This window comes from Ruditapes philippinarum, unplaced genomic scaffold, assembly GCF_026571515.1.
Source record: "Ruditapes philippinarum isolate M1 unplaced genomic scaffold, ASM2657151v2 ctg1191_1_1_1_1, whole genome shotgun sequence".
NCBI classification, from domain to species: Eukaryota; Metazoa; Mollusca; class Bivalvia; order Venerida; family Veneridae; genus Ruditapes; species Ruditapes philippinarum.
In genome coordinates, this window is record NW_026853614.1 from 51,011 (window position 1) to 65,815 (window position 14,805).

Consider the following 14,805-nt stretch of genomic DNA (forward strand, 5'->3'; position numbering starts at 1 on the left):
TGTATGGTCGTTTACATTTAAACAAAGCGTTACAATATACCTCAATAACGAGTGTTGTACCATGTTTTAAGCATTAGGCACTTGACCCTCCATATCTTAACGATCAATTGCATTCCAATATCCCGATAAAAACCCAATGCTAATAGGACAAATGTGAATATCCAGTAAATGAAAAAAAAAAAAGATAACGAAAACACTCGACTAAGAACACTATGTTCAGAGGTTATTTGTTATTGTGCAAATGAAGTAAGAAATCACAAAAATATGTGTTTGTTGCATTTGTCAGGTTCTGATGCAGCAAATGCTTTCAAGGATGATTTATGTTCTAATCCTGTCGTTACTTCTACATTTTCATGACATACAGACGATGAAAACAAGTAAGTAAACGTTAATGCGTTCCTTGAATCCAACCTTTTTTGTTGAGTCTTGTTTTAATATTTTACATATTCGAACCTAATACAGTGAAGAATTTTTAGCTTTTAAAAAGAATATCGGACAATATATGTCCGGAACATCGATTAGTACAAATACGAATTTCTATGACAACTAAATTAATTTTTTCTAAATTATTAAGCGATAATCTATTATTATTTTGATAATTGAGAACTGCTAGCTTCATCTGACTGGGATAGTTTTCATCAACAACAATTAAGTATTGATATTTTCAATAAATATTTTAAAATGTTTTTCTGAATAATAATATTAATCATGTTTATCATTATCTATCCCAGTGCCGGTAGACAACCTAGTTCAAAGAATAAAGTCGCAAGTGTCGGTACGATTGTCGAGTACCAGCAATTATAATGTTCCAGAAACATCCTGGGATAATTACAATGCTATAGACAATGTCTATCTTGAAGACCCAAACACTTGCAGGTGCTGTGCTTCGACATCAGGCACTGAACCACCATGGCTACAATTAGACTTGGGCAGGATTTATAGAGTCAGTGTCATTCGGATATTTGGACGATTTGACAAAGGTATGCGTTTCATATTTTCATAACTTTTCGCTCGATACTAGAACAATATTCCATACTTACTCAGATATTTTATATCTTGTTTATTAAAACACGTGTTCATTTTAAAATCAACATATAGTTAACAGCTTACATTTTTCGGGTTGAATTATTGATACTTTAAACCTGTCTGGTTTTTAAAATATTTTACAGCAACACATTAAAGCTATGGAATAGCTCTCTTAATCCTAAATGAGTCCTTACATTTAAATTTGAATATCTTAGTCAGTTCTTCACATCTGTAATAAGGTCTACGTTTTTCTTGAGGTAAAGCTTATAACGTGTTACTTTCACGTCATTTGTTTTAGGACACACGGATGAGTATCAGAACATTTCAGTATTTGTAAGCAACACGACAACATTGACAACAATAAATGGAACGTTAATATATAATGGTAGTACGAAAAATGACAGTCACTTGTATGAGCTTCAAGCATCAAGTTCATACCTATTTAGATATCTGATGATACGACGATCATCTGTAAGTGTGTTGACAATATGCGAGATAAAGATGGTTCAAGATAGTGAGTATATCAAGATTATAATGAAAAGCAGTTTTGATGAATACTTTACCGTAACTTGGGAAAATTATGCGAAAAGTATATAAGATAAATAAAAAGATACAAACATTTTGATTCGTACACTTAAAGATATTTCTAAATGCGGAGCCGTTAAGATCAAATTTTAACAAAGACACAGATCGTACGCTTTTTGATTTCATTAAAAACTTTTAAAAAACACCAGTCTGTCTATTCAAAGACTCTGATATCATTTTAGTTTTATTATACACATTCCTGCAGTTTCAAAAACATTCAAAGATTTTAAGCATTTACATTTTTTAAACTTACTCTAATTCGCTCCACCCACTTTGGTTAAATGGGTAACTCGCAACTTATTGGGTGTTATAAATTCGTGGCGCCATAAAATTGAATGTAATACAAGGGAAGAAAAACTCCTATAATACTTAAACGATGAATTTTTTGAACTTTTACCCTAATATCTATATAAAAAAAGAAATCTACAATACTTAATAAACATACTTGTATCATAGTTTGGGGACCTTTATGTTGAAAATGTGTCAGAGTTAAATCATATACATATACATGCACAGTGCGTTAACTGGAGTGCAGGTATTAGTTACCCGCACTCTAGAGCATGTCCATTCATTAGCTTATTTCTGTAGGGGTTAACTTATTGTGACGACAGAGAAAGGGGAAACAATAGAAATATCATATTCAGTTGCTCGTTCATTGGTTTCTTTTTTCTGGGGTTTCATATTGTGACAACAGGGAACGTGTTTTTATGTTTGACTATGATACAAAAGAGAAAGAACATCAAAACACTCGGCAATCTGATTAATACTCGGGGGCTACGCCCCCTCATACATATCAGATAGCCTCGTGTTTTAACTTGTAACATTATTAAACGGCTATAATATCTAATCTGTAGCTTGCCTACTAACATTGAATGACGAGCAAGCAAATCGTAAACGCAGTTATTGTTTAAAATCTGAAACGAAAATACATTTTATACCTTTAAATATCATTTTTCATAAATAATTGTTTAATGTATTCAGTGTGACAATACCACGTGACATTGACGTCATTTTCGGCATCATTTCCAAGACAAATGTTGCTCGATTCGGAAAAGAAAATAGCCGTAAATATTTTATTTCTGTACCAATTTCTTTGGGATATGCACCAGTCTACGGGGAAAAATATAAGCTCTCCACAGAATATTGGATCTTCGTCAGTTTATAAGCCGTTTTATCAAACACTTTGCTTAACCTTGGAAGTTGCTTGTATTAGAGCGGGCTTCAGTTGCAAGCTATTTCGTTTTCTGGCGTTATCTGGTCTACGTCATGATAAAAAATGTCAGGTTTACATCAACCGGGAGTACGCAAGACAAAACTCTACCTAAATGTGTTCATATTCTTATTATGAATGACATAAATCTTAAATTTTTCTTTAATTGTCAATTCTGGCACCAGTTCCAAGTCGAAAAAAGGACTACAGTTTAAAGCAGATTTTAGAATCCGTTGCAAATGCAAAGCAACATGCCTTCCGTTCTCTTTCTACAATTTAGGTTTTCATTGTTGATCTTTCACAGAGAGATTGTGAAAAAACTGATTGTTCCTTAAAGCAATAACACTTACTGGTATCGCAATAGTGCACGTCAAATCACGTAGATTTAGTCCTGTCAGAAAATAATACTTTGGTTTCGTTTTGAAGATGTTTAAAGTATTGCTCATAAATATCCTATGTTAGTAAAATGTGTTTATTCTATTTCACAATGGCGAAATTGATAAGAAATATATGTGCTCTCAGTGAGAGAAAGAGTTAAAATAAAAAAAAAACACTTTTGTATGCTATGGAAAGGGTTACACTTTAACGCGAGTGTTGTAAAGCTAAAGGTATTTTTTCAGTTTATTTTTGTAAAGAGTAACTGACAAACACTGACACTCGTGAATGTGACGAATAGGTTCTTCTGTCTTCAAAAGAGAGACTTTTAAAAGGTATATATTTTTTCTGGAATTGTTGTATAATAAATTTCTAGAGTTTGATAAACGAAATCACAATTTGAACTTGGAACTTTGCCGTGTAAATCTGATAGTATTGTTACTTAGTTGCATTACTTGTGATTCTCTATTTATAAAAAAAGACCCAAAATAGCCATGAATAAGAACGAGAATGGACGCCATGTGGAGTAAACAAAGTAGAAAATAGTAAACAGATAAATGATTTTACAAACTAACAGCCATCGATCACAGTCAAATTTCTTGTAACAAAACATTCAAAAAGACGGAAATAACAATGATTTTCAATAATTATATAAATATTTTCATTAACATCTGTAATAGCAACATCGGCAAGATCTTTGACTGGGGTCCATATGCCACTGATGCATCCATTGAATAATTGATAGCTAACATAAGCTTAGTAAAATTACGACTACATTTTAAGAGTATATTCAATTTTTATCCTTCAACTGTCAAATGACTTACTTCTTTATTTACATATCAGATAATTCACTTATTTAGTATATGCGTCATGTTTATCATGTTTTAGATTTTAATGTGTGGTCCTTTTTTAAATCTTAAAATGCTACAAAAATCCTGTTGAGGACATCTGCAGGTCATGCCGCGTGCAATAATCCATGCATTTACAGCCAATGACCACATCGATAAGAAATAGTCCCAAATAGCCCTATCGTTTTTATTCAGTTGAAAGAGACATTATTGTTAAAAAGTTCTACTCGATTTAAATGTGTTCAAACCATAAATATTCCGTTCCCTTCCTCTCTTTACAATGTATATTGGTGAGCTCTCTGATAAAGCTGAGTTGACTGATATAATTAACTAAATTTGTCAGATATGCAGTTTATCAACAGAAATAAATGCAATTATAAAATAGATAGTGTTTAATAGTGTGTTTAATAGTGTTCTTAAGTGAACGAAGTTATATCCAGTTCACGAAAAACGGTTACCGTGGGTATGAAAACAGGATGTAAAAATATTTTTTATCAACGAGTGCCACTGTGTTAAAAAGCTGAATCTATCATACTAAAACATTGCTACAGGTTCTTTATATATATATGGTTATACGTATAAATAACTCTTTACAAAAGAATAACCTTTGACTTTAAAATTGCCGCGTTGAGGCGTAACCCTTTTCACAGCATACAAATCGAAGTGATCCTGAATGTGCACGTTCATTGGACAGGCTAGCTAAGTCAATCCGAGCCTGCAACATTTTCAATTTTGCCGTTTTGGGCGATATTTAGGGTTTCTGTTTTCAATTCCACGTTTAGTATTACTACATGACATAAATAGATTTTTCATAATCATTACCGTGAAAGAACAATGATTAAAGAGCAAATCAATTTCTTTACAAATGCAGACAACAATTTTACGACTTTTAAAATCACTTATAGCGCAGCGAGTAAAAATCATTTAAATATTCCTTTGTGTTTATGTAAATCGTATATTAAATAAAATGTTTTTCATGGTTAACGTAATTATAGAAAGAGAACGGTAGGCATGTTGCTTTGCATTTGCAACGAATTCTAAAATCTGCTTTAAACTGTAGTCCTTGTTTTTCGACTTGGAACTGGTGCCAGAATTGACAATTGAAGAAAAATTTAAGATTTATGTCATTCATAATAAAAATATGAACACATTTAGGTAGAGTTTTGCCTTGCGTACTCCCGGTTGATGTAAACCTGACTTTTTAATCATGACGTAGACCAGATAACGCCAGAAAACGAAATAGCTTGCAACTGAAGCCCGCTCTAATACAAGCAACTTCCAAGGTTATGCAAAGTGTTTGATAAAACGTCTTATAAAGTGACGAAGATCCAATATTCTGTGGAGAGCTTATATTTTTCCCCGTAGACTGGTGCATATCCCAAAGAAATTGGTACAGAAATAAAATATTTACGGCTATTTTCTTTTCAGAATCGAGCAACATTTGTCTTGGAAATGATGCCGAAAATGACGTCAATGTCACGTGGTATTGCCACACTGGTATTGACACCGGGAGAAGTTTGTATCTTAACATACGTGTCAACTGCCATGTTCATTTAAATTTATAGCTATAGACCTACTAAGCGTAATACGAAACACTTCAATTACAAATCAATCCAGCATTTTTATGGATAACCCTTCATACAATGCGATCGATGGAATAGATAATTATGACGTAGACCATTGCTATTGCTGCAGTGTTACACAGGCTGCACCTTCCCCATCATGGTGGCAGGTAGATCTAAGAGACAAGTACACGATTTACGTGGTGGAATTATATGGAAGAGGCGATCTGAGTATGTATGATTTTATACATTCCAGTTTTATAAAGTCAAAACTATAAATAAGTTTTAACCATGCTATTCATATTAGCGAGTTTCTCCAATGTCATCCTAAATAAATAAATGTATTTTAATTGTTTTTCTAAACCTATGAAGTCGTGAAGTTCTATTATTTCATTGTTTGGTTATTGCATGATTTCAAAGTAAATTAGTGCATATTTCAATAACAAGAATGCTTTGTAGTGTCGAACAAAGAAAGTCTTTTCTTTGTCACGTTTTAAATATTTTTATTTTAAAATAGTGCTATAAATATTGTTATCTGAAATAAATATAACACAAATTATTCAAAACTCTTGTAAATATTTTAAAAAAATTCTGTACTTAATGTTTCAAAACATGTTGTGCATTATTATATTTATTAATTTTACTTCCACTTGAGGATGGTTTATTATGTAATCGTCTTCATTACTTGTGACAATAGCATTCAGATTATCATTTCATGAGACATTGTAGACTGTAGCTTTTATATAAAATGTATTCATATAGTACCCGTACCTTGCAATTTCATGCGAATTTGGTATAGTCTTGTTTTTGTTTGAGCTAAAAGAAGCGGAAATACAATCTTAGTTGAACAATATACATATGTATTCTTTCAAAATGAACAACAAATATTTTCAGCAAACAATAATCAGTTACAAGGTGCTGAAGTGTATTCATGTGGCACGCCTGTTTGCTCAGTAGACTCGGGCGAATTGTTATTTACAGTACAAGAAATCATAAATTCTACGCATTCTGTTCATTTTCTACCTGAACCAGTTACTGCACAAAGCTTTATGATTAGTCTTGTCGGCAATATTCTCACTATTTGTGAGTTTGTCATTTACACAGAAGGTAATATTATAATATTACGTACAATTGTCATCATAAACATTTTGTTGTCAAATATAAATACAACTGTGTATGAATGCATAAGTACAAATCAATTCATGACATTCCTACAATTATTCCATTTACAACTACACACTTAGTCGAATTTGTCACATATCTTTTTGTTTAAGTCATATGAATTAATGAATTGGACTAGTATTTGCCAGATTAATATCATTTGTCGAGTATACACTCATTATCTTTTTTCATAAACAAAATCAATTATTACAGATAAAATCTGTAATGTTGGACATTTTGGAAAATCGTGTTCTCAGAAATGTCATTGTTTGGACTATAAAGTATGTGATTCATTGACTGGACAATGCCAGACACCTTATTGTTTACCTGGTTGGGATGGATCAGCTTGCAATGTATGTAAGTATGTAAAACAAATTGAGAAACACATCAAATCTAGCAATTCATTGTTAAATATCTGCCGTCGCACAAAAAATAACTATTATTCTTTTAATACGTGAAAGCAACGTTTTATGAATTCGCTTCATGCATTTAGCATAATCATAACAATAAGTATAGCATGGTTCTGTCATCTTACTTTGAATTGAATCATTACACATTCTGATCTGCTACTAACATGCTAAAATGAATAATGTAAAAACAAAAAAAACGAAACTCTTTGAAGAGAAAAGTGTGCTGCTTACGTCACCGTTGGCATGTTTGATTGTTGATGTGACTGTTCTATCTTGTTTTAGCGTGTCCTCACGGAACGTTTGGTGAAAATTGTAAAACGGAATGTCACTGTTTCAACGAATCCTCGTGCAATACAATAAACGGTACATGTTCAATAGGTATTTGTGAAGCAGGTTGGCAAGGTAGTTCTTGTAGTCTAGGTAATATGCTATTTATTCTTCTATTAGCTGAAAATAAAATATCCATTTTGTACTAGCAATTCCACAATTTCTGAAATTTTAAAAGATCACTTATATAAAAGCAAATAGTTTAAGCTGGATGGCCGATAGATATGCGACCAAATACAATAAAAAAACAACCATTAATTAAAGGAATTTTATCAAAAAGATATAACATTGAATAACAATGTTTTATGAAAGAATTATAATAATTTTTTAGTTCAATAGCCTATGATGATCATCATTTTATCATTGATAAGGGAAAAGCCAACTGCATAAGGCTTAAATGAAATACTAAATGATCGTTTGAAAAACAATTTATTTAGCAATAGCATCGCGGAAATTATGTCACATTTTGTCTCAGACTATACGAACGGTGATTCATATTAAGTTTGATTTTGAATATGTTATTTCATCGAATGATGTTTTAGACATATTAAACATACAAATTTAAATGCATATTCATAAAAAGTTTTTATATCGCTTAATAAAAGAAGGCATGGTTTAAAGTGTATAATATAAGGTGTATGTTTGTTACCAATTGATTGTAAAATCGGGTGTTTATTTTGTGATAAAATAATTAATTTCAAAATACCTAGAATGTAGTAAATGTTTCAGAATATGTATAAAACGGATGAGGCATGCATAAAATCATTGTGCAACTTACTTAAAAATGTGTTCTGTTAATGAACAATATAATGTGTTTTAAACTACATAGACATTCTATGTAAAAAAAACCGTTTCAGTTAATAATTACTGTTCGTTGATTTATTTAGGATATTTCATCAGATATATCTTATTTACTTTTAACTGCTTTACAACATCTATTTTCATTTTGAATTCATTTATATTTTGTAGAGTGTCCTACTCGAACATTTGGACAAAATTGTTCAAATGAATGTCACTGCTTCAATGATACATTATGTGATAAAGTCAATGGAGTTTGTTCATCTAATAAATGTGATCCCGGCTGGCAAGGTGATTCTTGTAGTCAAGGTAACTGTGCATTATCAGAAAAATTAAAATATAGTTATTGTAATTTGTTTGTAAGATCAATAGAGATATTCCCCTTCATGTCTTTTTATTGACATCAAGAAGCATGCTTTATTTATCAAATGTCTTATTTTCAAATGTAAAACAGTGGTTAAATCAGTAAGCAATAGTGTGCAGTATGGCATGTAAAGATTTCTTAATTTGCATCTTGCCTTTTGCACCATCTTAATCGTTTTTAAAGTATTATTTTAATATTAAAATGCATATTAAAGTATGATGTTCACGCCACTGTTGACGCATCCTGTTTATCTTGTTTAAGCGTGCCCTCATGGAACGTTTGGTGACAGTTGTGAAATGGAATGTCACTGTTACAACAACTCCTCGTGCAATAATATCAACGGAACATGTTCAATAGGTATTTGTGCTGCAGGTTGGCATGGTAGTTCTTGTAGTCAAGGTAATTCGCCATTATGTTCCTATATAGGTGAAACATAAAACCTTTTCGTGGTTGAGTTGAGGTGAGGTGAGGTCTATAATGGAAGGTCTGCAAAACAATGCATACTTACCTTGATATTGTTTATTACTAGACATATGAACAAACCATGAAAGACCTTTACATGAATATTTCTGGCAATTGTGAGGTACATGATCCGAAATATCATATATTTCTATAAAAGCTAGATAATAAAATGTTCTAGAACAAAAATATCATTCATCAGGTAAATGCTTATTCTTAATATCTTAAATCCTTATCTTTTTATTCATGTAAGTAGCTGTTGTCATAACACTTAAATTTGATACTTTACGAACTTTTGGAAGAGAGATAATTTTCAAAAATACGAAGAAAAAATGGCTTAATTGTTTTTCCTAGGATAAAAGGAAGATATATGCCCATTTATATAAAGCTTGAATTCGAATATAACACAATATCGAATTACAAATGTATATATTTCATGCATATAACTATACAAGTATGACTTTTAGTGATGTTATCGTGGTTTGGGAAATATTAATTAAAATTGTAATTAAAATTGTACATCAATTTTCATTTCAAACTTTTAAATGACCTAGAATAAACGTAAGCATTTTAACTGTTTTAAAACATCGAATCATTTTTGTAGAGTGTCCTGCTCGAACATTTGGACAAAATTGCTCAAATGAATGTCACTGTTACAATGAAACATCATGTGATAAAGTCAGTGGCATGTGTGCATCAGGTAGTTGTGATCCCGGCTGGCAGGGTGATTCTTGTAGTCAAGGTAATTGTGCATTTTCAGTTAAGTTAAATAAGTAGTCATTTTGAAGTCATCTAGAAGTATTTTATAAAAATGTTCTTCTTTTAAGACCCATTATGCCCCAGACTTATTTATTTTTATTTCTCAATTCTATACTATTTTTGGTTTCTCGTTATAGTTTATAAAATGTAGATAATTGGCTAATACCTAAGTCATCTTTTCCTTTCGTTGCTTTAGTGTCATTTGTACAAATACAAGTAGGGCCTTTTAAACATAAGTCAAACACTACTTTGTTTACTTCTTTTTTTTACTTTTATAATACAAATAATTAAACAAATGTGATAAGCATGTAAATACTCTAAGAACATTATTTAAACGTTAAACACATACATGCCCTTTCTTGGGAGAGAAAATGTAATGTATGTCCAAGCCATAATGTGCTTTTAAGCATAAATCAAGTATTAACAAATATAAGACAATGATCAAATCTTTAACATTTAGAAAGTAAAATATATAGACTTCTAAACTTGCATACTGCATTTGACACAATTTTGATCGATATAAAGTATTATGTTTAAATGTATACTCAGGTGTGACTTTGACGTCACTGTTTACGCGTTTTGTTTATCTTGTTTAAGTGTGCCCTCATGGAACGTTTGGGGATAAATGTAAAATGGAATGTCATTGTTACAACGACTCCTCCTGCAATAATATCAACGGAACATGTCTAATAGGTATTTGTGATGCAGGATGGCATGGTAGTTCTTGTAGTCAAGGTAATACACAATTATGTTCCTATCGATGAAACATAAAGCCTTTTTGTTAAGGTGAGTTGGTCTATAATGGAAGTTCTACAAAACAATGCATAATTACCCTGATATTGTTTATTACTAGACATTTGAACAAACCACGAAAGAACTTTACATGAACATGACTGGCAAGTGTGAGGTACATGATCCGGTATAGCATAATTATATTTTTATAGCAGCTAGATAATAAAATGTTCTAGAACGAAAATATCATTCATCAGTTAAATGGTAATTCTAAATATCTCAAATCGTTATCTTTTCATTCATGCAGCATTTTAGAAGGTTATCTAAATGATATTTTCTTTTGTTTTTTATCCTTATTTGAAATACTAAAGGAAAAATGAGCCATTGGTAGACCTATTCAGTCGAATTAAGAAGTGATATACTCATCCGAGCGACAAACAGTGATTTTATTAAGCGATAAATTCACTACTTGTAATATATGATTTCGATTCTAACACGACATGCCGTATCTGATATCAAGCTAAAGATAGGTCGTCAACAGTGATTTTTTGTATATCTTCACATAATTCCGGTCCTTCTATGTTTAATAGGGAAAAACGCTTTAGTGATGTTATCATTATTTGGAACGTGAACAGAAATTGTAATCAAGAATTTACATTCATTTTCACTTCAGGCTTTTATATAACCTAGAATAAACGTAAGCATTTAAACTGTTTTAAAACATCGAATCAATTTTGTAGAGTGTCCCGGGCGAACATTTGGACAAAATTGCTCAAATGAATGTCACTGTTACAATGAAACATCATGTGATAAAGTCAGTGGTATGTGTGCATCTGGTAGCTGTGATCCCGGCTGGCATGGTGATTCTTGTAGTCAAGGTAATTGTGCACTATCAGTTAAATTAGAATATTCTTTATTTTAAGACCAATTATTTATTTTTATTTCTCAATTCTATACTATTTTTGGTTTCTCGTTATAGTCTATAAAATGTAAATAATTGGCTAATACCTAAGCCATCTTTTCCTTTCGTTGCTTTAGTGTAATTTGTACAAATACAAGTAGGGTATTTTTAACGGAAGTCAAACACTATTTTGTTTACTTATTTTTTTTACTTTTATGATACAAATAATTAAACAAATGTGATAAGCATGTAAATACTCTAAGAACATTATTTAGACGTTAAAAACATACATGCCCTTTCTTTGGAGGGAGAATTTAATTTATGTCCGAGCCATAATGTACCTTTAAACATAAATCGAGTACTGTCTTAATGACAAATGTAAAACAATGATCAAATCTATAACATTTAGAAAGTAAAATATGTAGACTTCTTAACTTGCATACTGCATTTGACACAATTTTGATGGATATAAAGTACTACTTTTATATGTTTACTCAGGTGTGTTGTTTACGTCACTGTTCTCGCGTTTTGTTTATCTTGTTTAAGAGTGCTCTCACGGAACGTTTGGTGATAAATGTAAGATGGAATGCCACTGTTACAACGACTCCTCGTGTAATAACATCAACGGAACATGTCCAATAGGTATTTGTGATGCGGGTTGGCAAGGTAGTTCTTGTAGTCAAGGTAATACGCAATTATGAACTTTTAGGTATTATAACGGAAGGTCTATAATACAATGCATAATTAGGTTTATGCTAAGTATTAGACATAAGAACAAACCACGAAAGAATTATACATTAAATTTGTTAGCAAAAGTGAGATATGTGATTCGATATAACATATATTTATATAGCAGATATATAAAGTGTTCTAGAACAAAATGTTTATTATTCATCAGTTTAATGATCATTCTAAATCACTTATAGCAGCATTTTATAAGAATATCCAAATTAAACATTTTTCTATATCAATACATTGAAATACTAATGAAAATAAGCCTAGTGTAGACCTATCCAATGTTACATGATTTAATGTATACGTATAACGTTTGATAACAAAAGTTATAACACGATCATTATCATTTCATATTAATAAACTTCTTAATATTAGGCACGTTTTAACTTCAAATGTAAGGCTAATATGAATTTCACCAAGACACTATGAACATAAAACAAGGCCATTATGCAAAGAGTACGGCCTACATGAGAAAACTTGGCTATTATGAGATTGGGAAATTTTGATTGTCTCTCCATCTCGGCCATTATGAATCTGCTTTTTTTCATTGAAAAAAATCGTCATTTTGAATTGCTGCAAGGTAGGTTTCAGAGACATTTTTAAAACAAGAATCTCATATACCTAACAACAACGGAATTTCAGATGAGTTATTTTTTGTTCACTAAGTACTTAACCTTTTTTAGAGTATGTGTAGTTAATTAATAAAATTGTCAATAATTAAATGTTTTTCATAATGGCTTGGTTATTGGGCTTTAGTCTGTCTTCAGTCCAATAACAATGCCATAATGAAAACACTTAATTATTAACATTATAGTAGTACAACAAGTCTTTCTGATTTATCTAATTATCAATGGTAAGTTGCTACAGTCATAATACCTAAATTTGATATATGAAGCATTTAAACTGTTTTAAATATTCTTGTTTCCCTTATGGAACCATTTTAATTTTTAAAACAGAGTGTCCTGCCCGGACATTTGGACAAAATTGCTCAAATGAATGTCACTGTTATAATGAAACTTCATGTGATAAAATCAGTGGACTTTGTGCATCTAGCGGCTGTGATCCCGGTTGGCAGGGTGATTCCTGTAGTCAAGGTAAATTGTGAATTTTCAATACAATAAAAGCAGTCATTTAGATTTGTTTATAAGATCTGTCAAGGTTTATCTGTTGATGTCTGTTTAATTGTCATGTAGAAGCATTATTTTAAGAATCTTCTTTATTTGAAAATAGATTAAATACTGTCTTATTGGTAAAAGGAAGACAATTCTAAAATATTTAACAAATAGAGAATAGCATATATAGATAACTGAATAAATCTAGTTATTTTTTTACCATTTTGATCGATTCAAAAATATAACTTTATTTGTGTAAATCAAGTTTCTGTCTCCTGAATTGTTTAAAACAGTTGAAAATTCTTAATTTATGCTTATGTAAAAACGTACAATATAATAACAGCAAAAACGAAACAATTATAAATGAAAGTTGTGATGTTGACGTCACTGTTTAAGTGTTTCATTCATCTTGTTTAAGGCTGTCCAAACGGAACATTCGGCGATAATTGTAAAATGGATTGCCACTGCTACAACGAATCCTCATGCAACACAATCAACGGTACATGTGCAATAGGTTTTTGTGATGCTGGTTGGCACGGCAGTTCTTGTAGTCAAGGTATTTCTATAAGTGAAACATTACAACGTTCTTGTAGTAATGATTTAATGTCTTCTTACATGTAATATTTCAAAACATAACGTTTATGAAAAAAGAGCTCGAGGATCAATAGATAATTGAGGAAATAAAGTAATAAGCAAAGAATTAAAAATTGGAAGGCTATTATAATTTTATTTTTAATTTTCAAATACAATTTTTTTTCAACGATAATAATCTTTTACTTATCTTATCATTATCAGCGGTAAGGTATGTGAAAAAATTACAAATTTATATCCATTTTATTAAAAGCTTAAAAATCCTAGTAAATACAAGCAGGTTTATTTTTAAATTCTTTCACATCATTTTGTCGTTTAGAAACAAGTTTTTATATCATTATAGAGTGTCCTACTCGAACATTTGGACAAAATTGTTCAAACGAATGCCACTGTTACAATGATACATCATGTGATAAAGTGAATGGTGTGTGTTCATCTAATAAATGTGATATCGGCTGGCAAGGTGATTCTTGTAGTCAAGGTAATTATACATTTTCAGTAAACATGAAAAAATACTTTTTTGTCTAGGTATTCTTTCCGATGATTGTTTAAAATACACTTAAATGCATTTTAAGATTATTTTAATTTACTTAAACATCAAACAAATACTGTCTTTTTTGACACATGTAAAACAATGGCCAATCCTTTATCAATTGGAAAGTAAAATAATGAAAGGCTTAGAAACATTATACAAAGTTTCAAAGAAATTATTTACCATATATATAAAACGTTAACCACCTAACAAAAGTGGCGGTGAACAGCAGTTCTATGCATAATAGAATAAGTAAGTGCTCGTGATTAAATGTCACCGCATCATCTGCGATGCGGTGGCATATAGCGGTTCATATGT

General features: G+C 30.9%; 1 protein-coding gene across 1 annotated transcript in view; it reads left to right on the top strand.

Moving 5' to 3' along the window:
• The first annotated feature begins 284 nt into the window (after positions 1-284).
• Positions 285-14,805, top strand: part of LOC132737357 (uncharacterized) — a 72,691-nt gene continuing 58,170 nt past the window's right edge. Inside the window, exons 1-14 of the mRNA XM_060724628.1 lie at positions 285-377; positions 732-980; positions 1,325-1,540; positions 5,610-5,837; positions 6,501-6,713; positions 6,981-7,124; positions 7,460-7,597; positions 8,474-8,611; positions 8,928-9,065; positions 9,730-9,867; positions 12,064-12,201; positions 13,209-13,346; positions 13,783-13,920; positions 14,299-14,436. Coding sequence (XP_060580611.1) covers positions 293-377; positions 732-980; positions 1,325-1,540; positions 5,610-5,837; positions 6,501-6,713; positions 6,981-7,124; positions 7,460-7,597; positions 8,474-8,611; positions 8,928-9,065; positions 9,730-9,867; positions 12,064-12,201; positions 13,209-13,346; positions 13,783-13,920; positions 14,299-14,436 — 2,239 coding nt within the window. The 5' untranslated portion in view covers positions 285-292. The remainder of the gene's footprint in view (positions 378-731; positions 981-1,324; positions 1,541-5,609; positions 5,838-6,500; positions 6,714-6,980; positions 7,125-7,459; positions 7,598-8,473; positions 8,612-8,927; positions 9,066-9,729; positions 9,868-12,063; positions 12,202-13,208; positions 13,347-13,782; positions 13,921-14,298; positions 14,437-14,805) is intronic.